General features: G+C 47.4%; 2 protein-coding genes across 2 annotated transcripts in view; one reads left to right on the forward strand and one right to left on the reverse strand.

Moving 5' to 3' along the window:
- Positions 1 to 12,214, reverse strand: part of LOC130706267 (L-dopachrome tautomerase-like) — an 89,592-nt gene extending 77,378 nt beyond the window's left edge. The window contains exons 1-2 of the mRNA XM_057537654.1: positions 11,851 to 12,214; positions 10,620 to 11,036 (exon numbers count right to left, since the gene is read on the reverse strand). Of these exons, the coding sequence (XP_057393637.1) occupies positions 10,620 to 11,036; positions 11,851 to 12,214 (781 nt within the window). The remainder of the gene's footprint in view (positions 1 to 10,619; positions 11,037 to 11,850) is intronic.
- Positions 11,966 to 20,412, forward strand: FGF16 (fibroblast growth factor 16). The gene is made up of 3 exons (XM_057538471.1): positions 11,966 to 12,486; positions 18,537 to 18,640; positions 19,999 to 20,412. Exons 1-3 carry the CDS (start codon positions 12,213 to 12,215, stop codon positions 20,242 to 20,244), a joined length of 624 nt encoding a protein of 207 aa, XP_057394454.1. The 5' UTR covers positions 11,966 to 12,212; the 3' UTR covers positions 20,245 to 20,412.
- The last annotated feature ends 1,761 nt before the right edge of the window (positions 20,413 to 22,173 follow it).

The following is a 22,173-nucleotide window of genomic DNA, read 5'->3' on the forward strand; positions in this document are numbered from 1 at the left end:
TTTGATAGGGATTGCATTGAATCTGTAGATTGCTTTGGGTAGTAGAGACATTTTCACAATGTTGATTCTTCCAATCCAGGAACATGGTATATCTCTCCATCTATTTGTATCATCTTTAATTTCTTTCATCAGTGTCTTATAATTTTCTGCATACAGGTCTTTTGTCTCCTTAGGTAGGTTTATTCCTAGATATTTTATTCTTTTTGCTGCAATGGTAAATGGGAGTGTTTTCTTAATTTCACTTTCAGATTTTTCGTCATTAGTGTATAGAAATGCAAGAGATTTCTGTGCATTAATTTTGTATCCTGCTACTTTACCAAATTCATTGATTAGCTCTAGGAGTTTTCTGGTAGCATCTTTAGGATTCTCTATGTATAGTATCATGTCATCTGCAAATAGTGACAGCTTTACTTCTTCTTTTCCGATTTGGATTCCTTTTATTTCTTTGTCTTCTCTGATTGCTGTGGCTAGGACTTCCAGAACTATGTTGAATAATAGTGGTGAGAGTGGGCAACCTTGTCTTGTTCCTGATCTTAGTGGAAATGGTTTCAGTTTTTCACCATTGAGGACAATGTTGGCTGTGGGTTTGTCATATATGGCCTTTATTATGTTGAGGAAAGTTCCCTCTATGCCTACTTTCTGCAGGGCTTTTATCATAAATGGGTGTTGAATTTTGTCAAAAGCTTTCTCTGCATCTATTGAGATGATCATATGGTTTTTCTCCTTCAATTTGTTAATATGGTGTATCAGGTTGATTGATTTGCGTATATTGAAGAATCCTTGCATTCCTGGGATAAACCCCACTTGATCATGGTGTATGATCCTTTTAATGTGCTGTTGGATTCTGTTTGCTAGTATTTTGTTGAGGATTTTTGCATCTATGTTCATCAGTGATATTGGCCTGTAGTTTTCTTTCTTTGTGACATCTTTGTCTGGTTTTGGTATCAGGGTGATGGTGGCCTCGTAGAATGAGTTGGGGAGTGTTCCTCCCTCTGCAATATTTTGGAAGAGTTTGAGAAGGATAGGTGTTAGCTCTTCTCTAAATGTTTGATAGAATTCGCCTGTGAAGCCATCTGGTCCTGGGCTTTTGTTTGTTGGAAGGTTTTTAATCACAGTTTCAATTTCAGTGCTTGTGATTGGTCTGTTCATATTTTCTATTTCTTCCTGGTTCAGTCTCGGCAGTTTGTGCATTTCTAAGAATCTGTCCATTTCTTCCAGGTTGTCCATTTTATTGGCATAGAGTTGCTTGTAGTAATCTCTCATGATCTTTTGTATTTCTGCAGTGTCAGTGGTTACTTCTCCTTTTTCATTTCTAATTCTATTGATCTGAGTCTTCTCCCTTTTTCTCTTGATGAGTCTGGCTAATGGTTTATCAATTTTGTTTATCTTCTCAAAGAACCAGCTTTTAGTTTCATTGATTTTTGCTATTGTTTCCTTCATTTCTTTTTCATTTATTTCTGACCTGATCTTTATAATTTCTTTCCTTCTGCTGGCTTTGGGGTTTTTTTGTTCTTCTTTCTCTAATTGCTTTAGGTGCAAGGTTAGGTTGTTTATTCGAGATGTTTCCTGTTTCTTGAGGTAGGCTTGTATTGCTATAAACTTCCCTCTTAGCACTGCTTTTGCTGTGTCCCATAGGTTTTGGGTCGTCGTGTCTCCATTGTCATTTGTTTCTAGGTATTTTTTGATTTCCCCTTTGATTTCTTCAGTAATCACTTCGTTATTAAGTAATGTATTGTGTAGCCTCCATGTGTTTGTATTTTTTACAGATCTTTTCCTGTAATTGATATCTAGTCTCATAGCATTGTGGTCGGAAAAGATACTTGATACGATTTCAATTTTCTTAAATTTACCAAGGCTTGATTTGTGACCCAAGATATGATCTATCCTGGAGAATGTTCCATGAGCACTTGAGAAAAATGTGTATTCTGTTGTTTTTGGGTGGAATGTCCTATAAATATCAATTAAGTCCATATTGTTTAATGTATCATTTAAAGCTTGTGTTTCCTTATTTATTTTCATTTTGGATGATCTGTCCATTGGTGAAAGTGGGGTGTTAAAGTCCCCTACTATGATTGTGTTGCTGTCAATTTCCCCTTTCATGGCTGTTAGTATTTGCCTTATGTATTGAGGTGCTCCTATGTTGGGTGCATAAATATTTACAATTGTTATACCTTCCTCTTGGATCGATCCCTTGATCATTATATAGTGTCCTTCTTTGTCTCTTGTAATAGTGTTTATTTTAAAGTCTATTTTGTCTGATATGAGAATTGCTACTCCAGCTTTCTTTTGATTTCCATTTGCATGGAATATCTTTTTCCATCCCCTCACTTTCAGTCTGTATGTGTCCCTAGGTCTGAAGTGGGTCTCTTGTAGACAGCATATGTATGGGTCTTGTTTTTGTATCCATTCAGCCAGCCTGTGTCTTTTGGTGGGAGCATTTAATCCATTTACATTCAAGGTAATTATCGATATGTATGTTCCTATTCCCATTTTCTTAAATGTATTGGGTTTGTTATTGTAGGTGTTTTCCTTCTCTTGTGTTTCTTGCCTAGAGAAGTTCCTTTAGCATTTGTTGTAAAGCTGGTTTGGTGGTGCTGAACTCTCTCAGCTTTTGCTTGTCTGTAAAGGTTTTAATTTCTCCATCGAATCTGAATGAGATCCTTGCTGGGTAGAGTAATCTTGGTTGTAGGTTTTTCTCCTTCATGACTTTAAGTATATCCTGCCACTCCCTTCTGGCTTGCAGAGTTTCTGCTGAGAGATCAGATGTTAACCTTATGGGGATTCCCTTGTGTGTTATTTGTTTTTTTTCCCTTGCTGCCTTTAATATGCTTTCCTTATATTTAATTTTTGACAGTTTGATTAATATGTGTCTTGGCGTGTTCCTCCTTGGGTTTATCCTGTATGGGACTCTCTGTGCTTCCAGGACTTGATTAACTATTTCCTTTCCCATATTAGGGAAGTTTTCAACTATAATCTCTTCAAAAATTTTCTCAGTCCCTTTCTTTTTCTCTTCTTCTTCTGGTACCCCTATAATTCGAATGTTGGCACGTTTAATGTTGTCCCAGAGGTCCCTGAGACTGTCCTCAGTTCTTTTCATTCTTTTTTCTTTATCCTGCTCTGTAGTAGTTATTTCCACCATTTTATCTTCCAGGTCACTTATCCTTTCTTCTGCCTCAGTTATTCTACTATTGATCCCATCTAGAGTATTTTTAATTTCATTTATTGTGTTTTTCATCATTGCTTGGTTCCTCTTTAGTTCTTCTACATCCTTGTTAAATGTTTCTTGCATTTTGTCTATTCTATTTCCAAGATTTTGGATCATCCTTACTATCATTATTCTGAATTCTTTTTCAGGTAGACTACCTATTTCCTCTTCATTTGTTAAGTCCAGTGTGTTTTGAGCCTGCTCCTTCACCTGCTGTGTGTTTTTCTGTCGTCTCATTTTGCCTATCTTACTGTGTTTGGGGTCTCCTTTTCACAGGCTGCAGGTTCGTAGTTCCCGTTGTTTTGGGTATCTGTCCCCAGCAGCTAAGGTTGGTTCAGTGGGTTGTGTAGGCTTCCTGGTGGAGGGAACTAGTGCCTGAGTTCTGGTGGATGAGGCTAGATCTTGTCTTTCTGGTGGGCACGTCCACGTCTGGTGGTGTATTTTGTGGTGTCTGTGGCCTTATTATGATTTTAGGCAGCCTCTCTGCCAATGGATGGGGTTGTGTTCCTGTCTAGCTAGTTGTTTGGCATAGGGTGTCCAGCACTGTAGCTTGCTGGTCGTTGAGTGAAGCTGGGTCTTGATGTTGAGATGGAGATCTCTGGGAGATTTTTGCCGTTTGGTATTACGTGGAGCTGGGAGGTCTCTTGTGGACCAGTGTTCTGAAGTTGGCTCTCCCACCTCAGAGGCACGGCCCTGATGCCTGGCTGGAGCACCAAGAGCCTTTCGTCCACACGGCTCAGAGTAAAAGGGAGAAAAAATAGAAAGAAAGAAAGAAAGAAAGAGGCTATAATATAGTGAAGTAAAATAAAGCTATTGTAAAGCAAAGCTATACAGACAAAATCTCACCCAGAAGCATATACATATACACTCACAAAAAAAAGGAAAAGGGGAAAAATTAATATCTCCTGCTCCCAGAGTCCACCTCCTGAACTTGGGATGATTCGTTGTCTATTCAGGTATTCAGCAGATGCAGGCACATCAAGTTGTTTGTGGAGCTTTAATCCGTTGCTTCTGAGGCTGCTGGGAGAGATTTCCCCTTCTCTTCCCTGTTCGCACAGCTCCTGGGGTTCAGCTTTGGATTTGGACCCGCCTCTGCGTGTAGGTCGCCTGAGGGCGTCTGTTCCCCGCCCAGACAGGACGGGGTTAAAGGAGCAGCTGCTTCGGGGGCTCTGGCTCACCCAGGCCGCGGGGAGGGAGCGGTACGGAGGAGGCGGGGCGAGCCTGCGGCGGCCGAGGCCGGCGTGACGTTGCACCAGCTCGAGGCGCGCAGTGCGTTCTCCCGGGGATGTTGTCCCCGGATCCCGGGACCCTGGCAGTGGCGGGCTGCACAGGCTCCCGGGAGGGGAGGTGTGGAGAGTGACCTGTGCTCACACACAGGCTTTTTGGAGGCGGCAGCAGCAGCCCCAGCGTCTCACGCCCGTCTCTGGGGTCCGCGCTGATCGCCGTGGCTTGCGCCCTTCTCTGGAGTTCGTTTAGGCGGCGCTCTGAATCCCCTCTCCTTGCGCGCAGCGAAACAAAGAGGCAAGAAAAAGTCTCTTGCCTCTTCGGCAGCTGCAGACCTTTTCCCGGTCTCCCTCCCGGCTAGCTGTGGTGCGCCAACCCCTTCAGGCTGTGTTCATGCCGCCAGCCCCAGTCCTCTCCCTGCGATCCGACCGCAGCCCGAGCCTCAGCTCCCAGCCCTGCCCGCCCCGGCGGGGGAGCAGACAAGCCTCTCGGGCTGGTGAGCGCCGCTGGGCGCCGAGCCTCTGTGCGGGAGTCTCTCCGATTTTCCCTCTGCGCCCCTGTTGCTGTGGGATCTGCGCTGATAGCCGCGGCTCGCGCCCTTCTCTGGAGTTCGTTTAGGCGGCGCTCTGAATCCCCTCTCCTTGCCCGCCGCGAATCAAAGAGGCAAGAAAAAGTCTCTTGCCTCTTCGGCACCTGCAGACTTTTTCCCGGACTTCTTCTGGGCTAGCTGTGGTGCGCTAACCCCTTCAGGCTGTGTTCACGCCGCCAGCCCCAGTCCTCTCCCTGCGATCCGACCGCAGCCCGAGCCTCAGCTCCCAGCCCCGCCCGCCCCGGCGGGTGAGCAGACAAGCCTCTCGGGCTGGTGAGCGCCGCTCGGCGCCGAGCCTCTGTGCGGGAGTCTCTCCGATTTTCCCTCTGTGCCCCTGTTGCTGTGGGATCCGCGCTGATAGCCGCGGCTCGCGCCCTTCTCTGGAGTTCGTTTAGGCGGCGCTCTGAATCCCCTCTCCTTGCCCGCCGCGAAACAAAGAGGCAAGAAAAAGTCTCTTGCCTCTTCGGCAGCTGCAGACTTTTTCCCCGGACTCCCTCCCGGCTAGCTGTGGTGCGCTAACCCCTTCAGGCTGTGTTCACGCTGCCAGCCCCAGTCCTCTCCCTGCGATCCGACCGAAGCCCGAGCCTCAGCTCACAGCCCCGCCCGCCCCGGCGGCTAAGCAGACAAGCCTCTCGGGCTGGTGAGTGCTGCTCGGCGCCGAGCCTCTGTGCGGGAACCTCTCCGCTTTGCCCTCCGCACCTCTGTGGCTGCGCTCTCCTCCGTGGCTCTGAAGCTTCCCCCCTCCGCCCCCCGCAGTCTCCGCCCGCGAAGGGGCTCCTAGTGCGTGGAAACCTTTCCTCCTTCACGGCTCCCTCCCACTGGTGCAGGTGCCGTCCCTATTCTTTTGTCTCTGTTATTTCTTTTTTCTTTTGCCCTACCCAAGTACGGGGGGAGTTTCTTGCCTTTTTGGAGGTCGGACGTTTTCTGCCAGCGTTCAGTGGGTGTTCTGTAGGAGCAGTTCCACGTGTAGGTGTATTTCTACTGTATCTGTGGGAAGGAATGTGATCTCTGCGTCTTACTCTTCCGCCATCTTCTCTCCTGTCCCCCCGCCCATTATTTGATTTACCACTTCCGTTCACGCCTCTTTCCCGCACTGCGCGCTTGTCTCAGTCAGTCTTGGTAAGCCCACAAGCTAACCCTAGCCAAAATGAGTAAAAAATAGACGTCGCTGGAGAGCTTCTTTGAAAAGGGGGAAAGACCAAATGATGAGACAGCAGAAGACTCTAAGACTGCCAACAAAAAGAAAGCTGCATTTAAAAGAAAATACCAAGAGCCCTTCTTAAATTACGGGTCCATTGCAACAGGTGATTCACATTCTCCAAGCCCACTTTGTATAATATGTGGCGACCGGCTATCCAACAAAGCCATGAAACCTTCATAACTGCTTCGCCACATGGAGACCAGGAACCCTGCATTAAAAGACAAGCCTTTGGAGTTTTTCCAAAGAAAAAACACGAAGAACAGAAGCAATTATTGAAGGCCGCCACTTCATCAAATGTGTCTGCACTGAGAGCATCATTCTTAGTGGCTAACTGCATTGCTAAAGCTAAGAAGCCCTTTACTACTGGTGAAGAGTTGATCCTGCCTGCTGCTAAGGACATTTGTCGTGAACTTTTAGGAGAGGCTACAGTTCAAAAGGTGGCACGTGTTCCTCTTCCGGATAGCACCATAACTAGATGAACTGATGAAATAGCAGAGGATACTGAGGCACAATTGTTAGAGAGGGTTAATGACTCACCTTGGTACGCAATCCAGGTTGACTAGTCTACTGATGTTGACAACAAGGTAAGAATGCTTGTTTTAGTGTGACATATTTTTCAGGAGGATGTGCATGAGGATATGTTATGGGCACTTTTGTTGCCAACCAGCACCACAGCTGGAGAACTATTCAAGTATTTGAATGATTACATATCAGGAAAACTGAATTGGTCATTTTGTGTTGGTATATGCACGGACGGAGCGGCTGCCATGACTGGACAGCTTTCTGTTTTCACTACTCGGGTCAAAGAGGTCTCTTCTGAATGTGAGTCTAAGCACTGTGTCATCCATAGAGAAATGCTGGCTAGCCGAAAAATGTCAACTGAACTTAACAACGTTTTGCAGGATGTGATTAAAATTATCAGCCACATTAAAGTACATGCCCTTAACTCACATCTGTTCACGCAGCTCTGTGAGGAGGTGGATGCAGAGCACACACGTCTTCTCTTATACACAGAAGTGAGATGGCTTTCTAAAGGTAGATCACTTGTCAGAGTTTTTGAGTTATGAGAGCCGCTCCAGAGATTTCTTTTAGAAAAACAGTCACCACTGGCAGCACATTTCAGTGACACAGAATGGGTCGCAAAATTTGCTTACTTGTGCGACATATTCAATCTGCTCAACGAACTCAATCTGTCACTTCAGGGGAGAACGACAACTGTGTTCAAGTGGGCAGATAAAGTGGCTGCATTCAAAGCCAAACTGGAATTATGGGGACGATGAGGGAACACTGGGATTTCTGACATGTTTCAAACATGAGCAGAGATTTTGAAAGAGACTGATCCAGGGCCTTCTTTCTCCCAGCTGGTGCATGATCACCTATCTCAGCTTTCAAAAGAGTTTGAGCATTACTTCCCAACCACAAAAGACCCCCGAACTGGGAAGGAATGGGTCCGCGACCCATTTGTGAATAAGCCAGGTGAAGCGACTTTGTCCGTGCTAGAAGAGGATCAACTGCTTGAGATCGCAAATGACGGTGGCCTTAAAAGTATGTTTGAGACAACTTCAATTCTCCATACGTTCTGGATTAAAGTCAAGGCGGAATATCATGAGATTGCCGCAAAAGCAGTGAAAAGCCTGCTTCTATTTCCAGCATCCTTTCTTTGTGAAGCAGGGTTTTCTGCAGTGACAGAAGCCAAAACGAGATCACGGAGTAGACTGGACATAAGCAACACACTTCGGGTGTCACTGTCTCCCATCACCCCCAGATGGGACCATCTAGTTGTAGGAAAACAAGCTCAGGGCTCCCACTGATTCTGCATTATGGTGAGTTGTATAATTATTTCAGTATATATTACAGTGTAATAATAATAGAAATAAAGTGCACGATAAATGTAATGCGCTTGAACCATCCCAAAACCATCTCTCCCCACCCCCACCCGGTCCGTGGAAAAATTGTCTTCCACGAAACCGGTTCCTGGTGCCGAAAAGGTTGGGGACCGTTGCCTTAGAGAATTCCCTGGTGGTCCAGTGGTTAGGACTCCATGCTTTCACTGCCGAGGGCCCAGGTTCAATCCCTTGGGGAACTAAGGTCCCACAAGCCGCATGGTGTGGCCAAAAAACAAAAAACAAAACTCTTCCTTAGAGTTTTGATAAGGCTTAGGGAGATAATGCATGTAAAGCGCCCAGGGCAATGCTTAACCCAAAGTAAGTACTAAATAAACTGGAGCAAGTGATGGAGTTAACTGCACTCCCTGCTGGATTTGCCAAGCAGTACAGCTCCTGCTGCCCGTTATCAGGGAAAATGTACTAGGAAGGAAAAAACATTTATAAGCTGTCGGGAAAATGAAGAACTGGGCAGAGCAACAATTCCAGACATCTTTTCCCCTCTCCGAGGTGTGTGTTGGGGCAGGGGGAGGGGGAGGTGAGCATCAGAAGTATTAGCTTCACCATCTCCTTCCTCAAGGAACAGATCCCAACAGGCTGCCCTCAGCCTCTGGTCACTTACAGCCTGAGTCAGAACTCCCATTTTTTTAATGGAGTTTTATTTTTCCATGTCCTTTCCACATAGGTTGCTTAATTTTTCACATTAGCCCTGTGAGATATTGGGAAAGGAGGACGGAACCTCAGATGTGTTGAGCTATCTTCCGTGTGCTGGACAGAATGCTGGGCACTTTCCATCAGTTATTTTATTTCATCTTCATAATACCACTGTGAAAGGGTACAGTTATCTTCACTTTACAAGTGACATCCTGAATCCAGAGAGGGTCGCTTCTTTTTTTATGTACATTTTCCTCTCATCCCATACATCCAGCACAATGCTGCCCTGAGGTTGTGTCCTGCTGAGGATATTCGATAAACAAAAATATTCTGAAATCTCACTGTCCTTCACATGCCAATCTTTGCATAATCCCAAGGCCCATAAATTGAGAGTAAATTGTCCCCAGTGGATCTGAGATTAAATGATGACTCTGCTCCTTATTAGCTATATGATTCTGTGCTAGTCACTTAACTTCACCTCTAAAATAGGGATAATGGTACTGCCTACTCCACAAGGTTGTGAAAATTAAATAACTTTCATGAAAGTGCTCTGTCAATTGGGATACTTCATGGAAACATTACTTAAACAGAATTATCAGTCAGCTTAATCTCAAAAGAGGGAGAGGCAAGAGGGAGGAGATATGGGAACATATGTATATGTATAGCTGATTCACTTTGTTATAAAGCAGAAACTGACACACCATTGTAAAGCAATTGTACTCCAATAAACATGTTTTAAAAAATGAAAAAAAAAAAGAACCCAAGAAGGGCAATGGAATGCTTATATCTCTGACATTTGGACAAGTAGGACTCCAGATATGCAACTGCAATTGGTGACTTTGGGAATATTGGGGGACAAAGAATGTAGAAATTCCCTGAAGTGACTGTTGAAGAAATGGGCTTTGACCATTATCAATGTGTGATTTATATAATCATAGAGACATCTAACTCCTTTACATCACATACTTCTCAAAGCAGTTTCATCAACATTATTTCATTTGACATTCACCAAAACCCCCAGGAATTAGTCTTTACCAATTAAAATTTGTCCACTTGCTTCGTTACTATTTTCCCCTTCCTGGAAGTGGCCCATCTGAATTTGCAAGATCTTCCCCATCTTCCCTTCAAGGCCCATCCATCACACAGGCCACTTTGGTCCAGAACCCGGCTCTAAACCCCGAGATCAACCTTCTCTCTGCTTTCTGAATCCACACAGTACTGTGCACCTTAAACTGCCTGCATTCTAGTCATTTATATACTTAGCTTAACCTCTGCGCCACCTTCCCCACCTCCTCACTAAATCCACAAACTCTTTGAAGGGAAGAATGAAGAAGGAAAGAAGGATTTCTTTGTTGTTTCATGTCGGTCCCATTTTTTTAAAGCTTTTATTACGGAAATTTCACGTTTGTGTGTTTATAGAGAGATTAGAGGAAATATATAATGAACACCCATGTACCCATCACCCAGCTTCAATAATTAGTAACATGAAAAATGTTATTACCTCATCTAAACCCCCATTCCTCCTGCTTTCTCACTCTAGATTATTTTAAAGCAAATCGTTGATAGCCTGCCATTTCATCCATAAATACTCCAATACAGACGCCATCTTTTGCATTTCTGTGTCCTGTAGAGTCGGAAGATTACTTGCATCTGTGTTCCCCGCTACTGGGTGCACACCAGAAGATGATTTCTGAGCACCTACCACGTGCCAGACCTTGTGCTTGGCTCTGGAGGTTCTGTCTGAGCTAGGGAGGCACACCAGAACCAAGCCACGATGTTCCAAACCAAGAATTGCTACAGTTCTGGAGACTGAGCACAGGGTGCCCGTGTGAGCCGAGGAGCAGGACCTCAAATTGCACTAACTGAATTGAGCTGAGTCGGTTTTATCCTCTCCTGGAGACTGAATTCCAACTCGCCGCGAGACACGGGTTCTCCAGCAGGAGGCGCTGCAAAGGAGTGGCGGGGATGGGGTGCTCGCTCTTTCAGTTTCTCCTGCGGGACCCGGAGCCAGGGAAGGTAGCCAGAGCCCCCATGCGGGTGCAAACTGCAGACAACGCAGTTTAATAGGCAGGCGAGCAGGACGCTGAGCGCGAGGCCCTGAGAGGGGCCCCAGGGTTCTGGTGCCGGGTAGGGGCGCGGGGCGCGGGGCAGGCCGGGCACCTGCTCCCCAGGTCTTCTCAACGCTGCCCGTTGCCCTGGCTGCCTCCAGTTCCCGCCCCAACTGCCGCTCTTCCTGATAGAATATCTCCGAGGAGGGCACAGGACAGAGCGAGGAAACACCTGTTTCCAACAAGAAAAGAGGTGGGGGAAAACCCCCACCAGACTTCCAATGGTCTCTCATCAAGCTTGCTCTCGAGAGCCTTGTAAAAGCGCGCCCAGAAAGCCAGAGGAGATCATTTTTCAAAAAGATCGCTTTCTATTTCTTACTTCCCCCTCCTTTTCCTAAGCTGTAACGTCCCTTTAAAAAAAAAAAAGCCTTCTTTCCTCCGTGGGGCTTCCCGCTCCTCCCAGACCCCTTAAGGCCCCCAGCCTGGGTGCCTACAGGAACCGCCAACACCCCCAATCCCACATTTTGCAACTGCATGCGTTTCCGGATTCTTCACTTCCTCAGCCCCCTGCCGACCTACAGGTGGGGAGTGGGACTAGGGGGCCACAGAACAAAGAAACCAGGGAGCCACTGACCCAGGCCAGGCGCCCCTTCTGCAGCCTCCGACCGGCCGGGGAACAAGAGAGGCTCACGAACGCGTGAACCCCCCAGCCCGGGTCTCACGCCACTTTCCAAAGGCGAGCAGCCGGAGGCCGCGTGGGAGGTGGGTGCTGCCCCAGCGCAACAGGCAGACCTCCACGCAACAGGCCTGAGTGGCAGTGGACGCCAACAGCCTCCACGCACTGGGCTCCGTTATTTCATCAGCAGTTTCAGAAAAACCTGCCAAAAGCAGTTATGCCTCACTGCAATGTGTAGCTTTTTCCTGCCATTTTTTCATAATAAAAGAGGGAGTGAAGCTCGCTCGCTCTCTCTCCCACTCCACCCCCCTCTCCCAAAAAGAGCCAAAAGGATACGAGGAGGAAAAAAAAAAAAAAAGAACCCACACACCAATCTCCGAGGGGATGCCATTGAGGTGTGGCTTGTATTTAAATATCCAATATGTCAATGTAAGGGGAGTGGGTATGTATATAAAGTGCCGTTTGCATCTGATAGCTCGACGAAGCCAGCTATGAGAGGCCTGGGGAGATGGATGCGGAGGGGAAGCGGCACTTTGACTGAGCGCAAGGTCAGGAGCGCGCTGCCCCACGCTCCCCGCCGCTGAGAAGTTCCTTGGACAAGAACAGACGTCGACTGCAGCTCGGCAGAGCGCGGAGCGAGCTAGCAAGCGAGCGCCGCCGAGTCGCCCGCGCCCGCGGCGGGGAGAGGCAGTTCGCGCCCCGCGGCCCCGACTCGGCCCCGCGCGCCCCGCCATGGCTGAGGTGGGGGGGGTCTTCGCTTCCTTGGACTGGGATCTGCACGGCTTCTCCTCGTCTCTGGGGAACGTGCCTTTAGCTGACTCCCCAGGTTTCCTGAACGAGCGCCTGGGCCAGATCGAGGGGAAGCTGCAGCGCGGCTCGCCCACCGACTTCGCCCACTTGAAGGGGATCCTGCGACGCCGCCAGCTCTACTGCCGCACCGGCTTCCACCTGGAGATCTTCCCCAACGGCACGGTGCACGGCACCCGCCACGACCACAGCCGCTTCGGTGAGGACGCGGCCGGGAGGGACGGGAGGCGAGCAGACGGCGCGCTGGGGAGCCGACGGCTCGAGGCTCCGGCTTGGGGCCCGCGGACCGCCCCCCGCCCCCCGCCCCTCGGCTCGGCGCCGTCTGAGCCCTTCGAGGCGGGAGGCCGCCGGGGACGCGGGGCAGGCGGGACGCGACGGTGCGGACTTGAGCCGCGCAGCGGCGTCGGGGCGCCTGACACCCTCAGACACCCTCGGGAGGAGGCGGGGGCGCCTTGAGGTGCGGCTTCTCCTTTCCCCACTCCACCCTCCCTCCCCCGGGAGCTAGGGGATTGTTCTGGGACCTGGACGCTGCGCTTCCGAGGAAAGCAGGTGGAGCTGGGAGAGGGATAGGAGCATCCGCCGAGGAGGTCGGGGACCGTGGCTACAGCGTGAGGCTGAGCCTCCAGGGCAGCTGGGTTGTCGCGGCAGATTACCTGAAGCTGGAGCCTTCGTGGGCCGTGGATACGGCTTGTGGACGGCCCGCGCCCAAGTCGATTTTGGCCCGCGGGGACGCGGCAGCCGTGGTACCTGCCTGCCTCTGTGTTGCTCTGCCCGTGTTGAGGGCCAACCCAGACAGCACGGCGGGAGCTGGGTATTAGAGAAACTAGGAAAGCCTCCCGGTGGCCACTGTGTAAGGGCACAAGCCCTGGGGCAGCTTTTGCCGGAGCTACCTCTGGACTCCTTGCCTCAGTGAGGAAACCGTTCTGGGCCCACTCCCAGCCCCCAAGACAGGTGTCTCCTGGGCCCAGGGCAGAAGACACCCCGCCTCCATCCAGGATTTTCTCTGCCTGCTACTCTGCAGATTGTTCAAAGGGCACAGCTGCCTGTCTCACATACAGAACACAGTTAATATAAACCTTGACCTGGGACAGAGATCATTGGGTTTCTAAGCAAATGTGTTCACTCCTCAATAATTTGGCCATTTTCATTTTCAATTTCCTATCCTCTACTAAACTGTTATTCCGGTGCTCTGACAGCTACCTTTCCTTGGGTCCCCGCATCTCCCAATGCCCTCTACTTCCTCCCAAGGACCCTATGGGCCAAAGACACCATCTAAGCCAGTGAGAGGCTTTGCCTACCGTCAGGCGTGATACTCTTCCCATCTTTTTCCCATCCTCCTTCAATTCCCCCAAACCTCCCTATCTTCCTATTCCCCGTGCCTTGCTAGAGCTGCACCCCAGTGCACCATAAAAAGTATAGCGTGGATGGGGAGCAGGGCAGAGGCCTGTTCCTGGGCAAGGCTAAGTCTAGCAAACAACTTAGGGCCAGGGCCGGTCTTCCTTGCTGGGAGCAAGCAGGAACCCTAATGAGGTCTATGTCATCTTGGAAAAATGCACTTGGAGAGCTGGAGTACAGTAGGTTGTGTGTGGGGTGGGGGTAATGGAGGGGTGCAGGTGTCTGTATAAACTTGCAGCAGGTCCTCAAAAGGGTGACAGGGTGGGGTGGGGTGAGGGGAGAGGGAGGGTTAACTTAGCTCCTTTCCCTTCCATCACTAGTGACTTTGCAGTCCCCTTTTGTCCCTCTTCAGAAGGAATGGGACTCCCACCCTGGCCTCAGAGCCCCCCAAAGCTCCCAGAAATGGCCTAAAGATATTGGGGTAGCTCATTCCTGAGATGTAGAATAAAAATTCTGAAATGATGGAGAACTGTGAGGTGGGGGCTGCAGAGGTGGAGAAACTGTGAGCTTGACTCCCAGCAGCTACAAGTGTTCGTCTGACTCTGTGCCTAAACTGAGCCCAGTAACCTACAAGGTCAACATAAAGCAGTAATAGGCTCTTGGGATATGGTCTTTAATTACCTCCCTAAGGACACATCTTGATTTCTTTTCATCTCCCAGGTCTGCTAAGGGTGTTAAGTTTAAGGAGAAACCAAAGGAAATAAAACTGGCGGGAGGAAGGGGTGTTTTCATTGCTGCTTAACTGTTTCATTTTGGGTTTTGCCTTCAGCGCGCACACACACACACACATACTGACTGAGACCACCTCTGCATCACCTTTTCCCTTTCCTCCTTCCCTGGCTTCCTGGCAGTTCCGTGTATTTCCTGTAAAGGAAATGATAACTGGTCAAAGCTGTGTCTTTGTAACGTCCCCTGCCAACTTGCAAGCACACATTTACTCTTTCTCAGTTTAGCTTTTGGCAAAGAAAGAGGTGGCGTTTGAGTTTGCTAACTCTCTCCTCCCTCCACATTTGAGTTAATCAGCCAGGGTATTCAATAAATCGAAACTTTAACATTCCATAAGTGCTTTAGCAGTCAACATTCCAGCAGGGTAAAGTAGGCCAGACTTAAGATATAAAATATTATAGATTTCTGCTTGGGGGGAGGAGGTAGTCTCCAAAGGCCATGTAAAGTAAATAGCTATTTGTTGTAATTGGAGAGCAGGGCCCCCAAGGATTACCCTGGAATCCATGTGTTCAGAATGAGTCAGGCTGAGCCCAAGAGCAGCCTCGGCTCCAAATAATAACCTGTTGGCACAGCCTATGCTCCCCCTCCCCTCCCCTCCTCCACCCCCACCCCACCCCCCCATTCTGCAATCAGTAGCCAGGAGTATTTCAATCCCCGCCTGGCTGGCTGGTGGCATTTACATGAGGTTCACAGGGATCCTGACATTCCTGAGGGGCACCTGTGGGCTGGCAGAGCGGAGCTTGGGAGCCAGGCTGGAGGAGAGGCCTCCCGCCAGGTGGGATGGAACAGGCTCGTGCAGCTGCTTTGGTTTGTGAGCGATATGGTTCTTATTTGGCAAGGTGCCAAAACAGCACTGTCTTGGCCCTGAAGGGCTGAAAGGATGGCTGAGGGCATTCGGGCGAGTTATGGAGCCAGATTAAATGACATACGAGGCCAGTCATCTAGCTAGGTTCTGAAGCAGTGGGACCCAGAACAGATCTGTTTTCACTGAAGCCATGGGGCAAAAGGTGTAAGAAGAGAAGAGTCTGGAAACTGTCGAACACAGGCCAGAACCTGAGGTGGACAGGTCAAATGAGGCAGGGGAGAGGGAGGTCCTGGGCCTTGAAGGGGGTGAAAGTACTGAGGACAAACTTTGTCTACTTAATACTTTGCTTCAACGTTTTGCTGTTAACACCCCTCTCCAGCTGTAGTTGGGAAAATGTGAAAATGGCTTGTTTTCTGTCTCCCTTCATGCTGGCTGGAATTCAGGAGAAGGTTTAGGAATATCTGTTCCATCATCATCTGCCACTGGGTTCCCACAGTTTGAATCCAGCTAATAGGAAAGTTGGCAAAGGGAAATGATGCCCAAAGACAGCTGGGCAGGGATGATTCCAGCTGTTGGAGACCCCTGTTACTGGACACAACCCAAGTGACTTCCTCTATGATCTGTCCTTTGGCATCAGGGTTAACAGAGAGCTGGAGAAAAACGGTGGTGACTCAAATGGCCCCACCTCTTGGGTTTCATGATTTGTTCTCATACCAGGTTTTGGATGGTGAGATCACAAGCTGCCCTCTGCTACTTAATGAGCTCAGGGTGGTCAGAGACATGAGATAGCGAATGAGGGAACTAAGACTCAGAAGCTCAGAAGTAAGCTGCCTAAGCAAAGAACCGAAGGCTTCAGCGGGTTGGTATCCCTCAAAGTTTAGCACCCAGAACTGAATCATGACCTGGCTTCTTGTTTCCTGGCCATACTGGCCACTCTCCTTTGAACACCCTCCTGTGTTTCCATAGCCCTCTTTAAACACAGTAGAACTAAAAACGGCACTCTCACTGTGATCTGAGGCAGAGCAGAATGGGACAATCCCCTCCCTTATGCCAGTTACTAGATCTTGATCAATACAGCCTTAGATCACATTAGTTTTTTTTTCTTTTTTTCTATTTTTTTTACGTTAGCTTTTAGCAATTTTTAATTTTTACATGACTAGCTTCACATTAGCTTTTTAATAATCTCATGAATCAGCCATACTGAGGTTACCTTGTTCAATCAAATTCTGTACGCCATTGTTGTGCATGTTTTGCTAAGCCACGTCTCCCCATTCCAAAGCTGAGCAGACTTGCATTTAGTAAAAATGCATGAAAACACAAAAGAACAGTCCATGTTTTCAAGAAAATATACGTGGTTGCCTGAAGGGGGGAGGCGAGGGGGAGAAGCGTATGGAAATAAAAAGAAAGAGATAGATAAATAAAAAAGCCTTTACGCAGACCAATTATGATAATAGGCCATGAAATAAGGAGTATGATAGACTCATACTGTATTTGAGGCTCACCCTCCCCCGACAAAACCCCCAACACAAAACATCTTGGGTAACTGGTTTGGGGACCAAAGTGCAGGACTTTACATTTATTCCAATTAAAGCTTATTTTGTTGGAGTCAGCCCATTTTTCCATTCTCTTGGAATCTCTTTGGAGTTTTATTGTCGCCCTCTCAGCTGTATGTCTTCTGGAACTAGGGTAAACAGTCCCCCTATGTCCTCTTATAAGTCATTTATTAAAATGTTAAACAGGGCAGAACCAAAATCAGAACCCTGTGCAGTGTAACTAAAGGTTTTGGTCCACTAAAATCAGTATCTGCTTAAGCCCTACTTGGCATCAGGTATTTTCCCTTCCCCTCCTACCATCTTGTGTCAATATCCTTTCCCAAAACTCTTTTTTCGTACTGCAAGAGTTAGTAACAACCAGACTGAGACTAAAACTTGGAGGATGTCAATGCTAGAGGCCAAAGGCCACGTTCTGAGTGTTCTCTACAATGGCAGCAGAAGAGCGTTAACATTCTCCAAATAGGTCCGAGTGTGCCCTAAAAGCTTCCATACCTGAATGCCCACCCACCAGCCCAAGTCACTGGGGCTCTTCAGGAGACTTCCCACTGGAGTTCTGAACCTGATTTCACAATTGCCCACTTAATTTTTTAAAGCGATCTTTAAGGAATCAGTCGCACTCCCTGTGTAGATTACATAGAATATTATTACCCTTAAGAATTACATTTTTGGATGAGAAAGACAGCCAGATATGAGCTCATTTCATACCTTTGGATGCCTGTGTGAGTCAATAGTATCACGTTTTGGTCTGTATGTTGAAAAACATGGTTAGAGAACAGCAAAGAGAAATCTAGTTGACCATTACATCTGTATCCAAATAATAGATGTGCTATCTTAGAACAAAACTGTGAAGTCTTCAGTATCACCAGGATTTCAGCTCTGGTTCTTTTTTCCCTCTTAGTAGTCGATTTCTCTTCTCCCCCCTACTGCAGCTGGGTAAATGAAAACGTTTTCAAATCCTCACCTCTAACTTTGTCAGCTAGAGGGACATTTCTGAATATCTTCCCTTTTCCCTTAAAGCTGCAACATCTCACATCAGTATCAAGTCTAATACTACCTGCCAACTCTTTGCCATAGATAAATTTAAAATCCTCAAGAGGGAAGGGGAGAATGACAGGCTTGTCAGCCTGAGGCTGCACTGGCCAAGAGTACTTTTGAGGAGAAAGCTCTCACCAGGCCAAATTTTGCTTCCTGCCATAGGCTGGAGGAACAAACTTGGTGAGTGGCCTGTGTGGCCTTTGTTAGAGTCAGTTACAGGCAGTTGACAGCCTCATGTGGCTTTAAGGACATGAGAGCTAAGAGGCTGCAAAACAAGTTCAGCCTAGAGGACAGCAAGGTAATGCTGTGTGCTCTGGGGAGGAGGGAAGTGCCTTTGGGAAGATACAGAAACCTGGCCACGTTCTTTCATTTTGAAAGCTGCCCTCCCAGTTCTTGAAATGGTGGTATTTAACAGCAATAGTACCTTGTAATTATGGAGCTTCTGTAGCCAAAGCCTTCTCATGGTCTTTTCCTTATAATATGCCTAAGAGTGTTGAATAGAGGCAGAGATTGTGTCCCCCATTTTACATATGGACAAGCCGAGGCCCAGAGAGACTCAGTGCCTTCTCTTAGGTTCCATTCTTACTGCAAAAGATGGTTTCATCAGGTAATTCACCAAAGGCACACAGAGCTGGCCTCCAGTTGGGCATAAAGGACTAGTAGCTCATGTCACCTGAACAGTTTCCTCCTAGCTTCATATCAGTGATGGAAATGGCATTCACTTTTTTGCTCTAGGAATTCTGGAGTTTATCAGCCTGGCTGTGGGGCTGATCAGCATCCGGGGAGTGGACTCTGGCCTGTATTTAGGAATGAACGAGCGAGGAGAACTCTATGGGTCGGTAAGTTTAAGGTTTTTTTGTCCTCGGAAGCTGTTACCACAAGTGTTTGGACAATGTAAGGCAAAACATTCATCTAGCACTTGAAAGCACTTTTGTCAACTTTACAGGATTAGTGTCTTCTAGTCAGTTCTTGACTGCCCAGGAACTTGCTACATAACACTTTCACTCATTCAGCCTCCATCAAAACAGAAGCTTTTCTGTAGTACATTTGCTTTCGCCTTCTCCATTAGAGGGCCAGCTCATCTGATAATAATAGGAAGCTGTACTGGTTTGTCAGTAGATGGTAAGGGTTTGGGGCATTAACTCTCCCAAGGAGCACATCTGATTTGTGATGGGTACCCAGAGGAGTAGCCAACTGGCTGGCACAGAAATAGGCAGTGGGAGAGCTGGCCTTCAGATTGAGGATTCTGAGATTAACGACACAGTCCTCGATGTCCAGATTGCTTCAGCTGAATCCAAAAGGCCAAACAAAATAAACAAACAAATGAAGAGTGAGGGTTCCAGGGTCTGGTGACAGCCCTAAAGTCCCCAGCTAGGACTGGGTTGGCTGCGGTGCATGTTCACTATTTTGGAAGCCAGCCCAGAGCTGGGGAATGGTGACTTTGCTGATCTTAACCCTTTCAGAGGATCCCAACTCCTGGCTTTGGCTTTTGAGTCACAGAGCATACTTTCTGGCTGCCGGCACCCCATGAAATCAGAGCACATTCTTCCCTGACACCTAAGAGATAGGCCTGTCCCCAGCACTCAGTATCGGCAAAACCCCAGCAAGTAGTATGGTGGTTGGATCAAGTGTGAGAAGGGACAGAGGCAAGAGACCCAGGAGCTGCCAGCTTGAAGTAGCCAGATTGGAGGAACTTTTCAAGGAGATCTTTTCTGAGCTTTCCAACTGACAGGCCTGAGACCCTTCATTAGGAGAGATCACAGCTCACCTCCCATGGAGCTTTATATAGATCCGAGGCCTTTGCCTGTCAGTTGACATGGTTGACTGCAATCTCAGTGGATTTGAACATCATTAGCCCTAAGTAGGGAGAAAACTCAAGGGTGCCAGTGGGGCATTGGGAGGCCATAGCAGAAATTCTCAGGCTCAAAGTGCCAGGGGAGCCCATCTCTTTCAGTCTCCTGCCTTCAGAAAAAATATCACCGGAAACATTTTTGCGTGGCTCACAAAAGAGGGTGGAAGTGATACCGACAGGGCTGTTTTGTGCTGTTTGGAAAGAAGATGCCTCAGGAATACCGGGAGATAGGACTGAAATATTCTAATATCAATGTGCTATTACTATTTTAGTTTCTCCACCAGCAAGCTGGGATGGGAGAAATAGTCATATAATGGGCTCTGCTTTATTTTCTCACCCTCACAGAAGAAACTCACACGTGAATGTGTTTTCCGGGAACAGTTTGAAGAAAATTGGTACAACACCTATGCCTCCACCTTGTACAAACACTCGGACTCGGAGAGACAGTATTATGTGGCCCTGAATAAAGACGGCTCACCCCGGGAGGGATACAGGACTAAACGACACCAGAAATTCACTCACTTTTTACCCAGGCCAGTAGATCCTTCTAAGTTGCCCTCCATGTCCAGAGACCTTTTCCGCTATAGGTAACGGACCCCTAGTGTGACCTCTGTGACCTGTATACTCTGGGGCCACAGTTGTCTCTGGAAGCACTATACTCATAGCTTTTCAATCTTCTTTCCTATCAATTTAGATAACAGAGAAGCACTTACTGTTCAACTCGACCCAGCTGTTCCCTTGTTGTTCAAAGTGTATATCAAGGTTGGGTTATTTTGGGGAGGGATGTGGGGGGAGGGGGAGGTCTAGAGGGAATCTTGTATATACTTTTTTCTTTACTCATGTTCTTTCCCCTGAGGTGGCACAAGAAAGAATGGGGGCCCCCACCAAGGGCCAGAGGTGTCTTGCCCCACAATCTACCCAAATACCTTGACAGTGGGTAAATGAAAGACCAAGGAATCTGCCATAGATGCTACCTACAGAGCTTTGGAGAAGTCTCATTAAGAAAATCCTTGGGGCTACAGCCCTGCTGCAAGCCATCCCTGCACTGGCTCTGCAGATTTCTCATCTGTCCTGACATGCAGTTTCCCTGCCATTGGAAGTGGGAGATGGGGTAGGCTGTAAGAAAATGATATTAAAATGTAAGCATGGATACTGTGCATAAGGACAAACTATTTATGAAATGTATATGCTATTTATTTTATATATTTATTTATTTCAAAATAATTTTATTTTTAATGAGAGATGCTATGACTGGATTTTCATCAGAAAGAATAAGGTCCTACTGAAACAGGATAAATGAGTTAGTAAAGGCTTTTATTGGCAATAAAATTGTCTTTATATTGTAACCACTGTCTAATTCTATTCATTTGTACACTTAGGATTAGAAGGTTGGTTAGCTTCTTTCGCTACTCATTAGAATCTCTTGATGTTGGCATCACACTGCCTAGGCTAGGTGACCCACTATCTACAATATTAGCATTATCATCTAGGGGCCCTATCTGAAGTTCCTTCTGGTTCTATGACTTTAAATTTAGTGGTGAATCAAAGCTTCAGGAAGGCCCGGACCAACAGCCCTTATGGAAGCACCCATTTGTGCTTAGGACTAAGTATAGAGAAACCCTCCTTTGGGATTTGGTTAGGGCCCAAAGCCTGAAGGTCAGAAACCCTAATTGGTGGCTTCTTACTTCACATATGAAGATGACGGGATTCAAAAAAAAACAACAATCAATAGGGAGAATGATTCTTTTTGAACCAGTCAACTTCCCTTCTGGAGGTGTTCTCCCACTCCCTCTCCAAACCCCCAGCCCCCTCCTCTGCCAGTGTTTCTCCTAGAGAGCAACAGTTCTTAGAGTATATGGTCTCTTCACCAGCAGCAGCATCTGGGCACTTGTTAGAAATGTAAGAGATCAGGTCGTACCCCAGACCTGCCAAATCAGAATCACTGGGTGTGGGGCCCAACAATCTGCATGTTAACAAGCCTTCCAGAGGATTCCTATGCACAATAAAGTTTGAAATCTAGTGCCCTAAAAGAATGGTTTTCAAGAAGAATTCTTTTTGCATCTGAATGGTCTATAAGGAAAGTTTTAGGATAAATTCAGTCCATAAAATAAGAGTGGCTCTAGTTGAAGTGGGGAAGGCATTCTTGGAGCTTCCTCTTCTCCAGAGCAGCCTCTGAGATATCTTGCTTTGAAATCCCTGGCCTCTTGACTGATATTTCCTGAGGTGGGAGTATAGGGTTTTTTGCATTTTCAAAGCAAATGCTGTCTGGAAACAAGAACCAAAGGAATAAAAGTCTCATTGCGTACTCAGGCACCATGAAGTACTGGTGGGAGAAGGTTTTGGGTTTAGGATCGTTCCTCCTGGTGCTCCTCAGTCACATCCACTACTTCCCCAACTGATTGGTAAAACAAATAGCTTAGGTAGCGGCTCACTTAAAAATCAAAACCAAAAACTCTATAAAAGAAGTTCGTCCAAATCTAAGTACCCAACAGAGAAACCACACATATGGGCATACACACA

Source organism: Balaenoptera acutorostrata, chromosome X, assembly GCF_949987535.1.
Source record: "Balaenoptera acutorostrata chromosome X, mBalAcu1.1, whole genome shotgun sequence".
In the NCBI taxonomy this organism is placed as follows: domain Eukaryota; kingdom Metazoa; phylum Chordata; class Mammalia; order Artiodactyla; family Balaenopteridae; genus Balaenoptera; species Balaenoptera acutorostrata.

Coding starts and splice junctions, on each gene's coding strand:
- FGF16 (XM_057538471.1), top strand. CDS start 12,213: ATGGCTGAGGTGGGGGGGGTCTTCGCTTCCTTGGACTGGGATCTGCAC. Junction 12,487..18,536: donor CCACGACCACAGCCGCTTCG/GTGAGGACGCGG, acceptor TTTTTGCTCTAG/GAATTCTGGAGTTTATCAGC. Junction 18,641..19,998: donor GAGGAGAACTCTATGGGTCG/GTAAGTTTAAGG, acceptor TCACCCTCACAG/AAGAAACTCACACGTGAATG.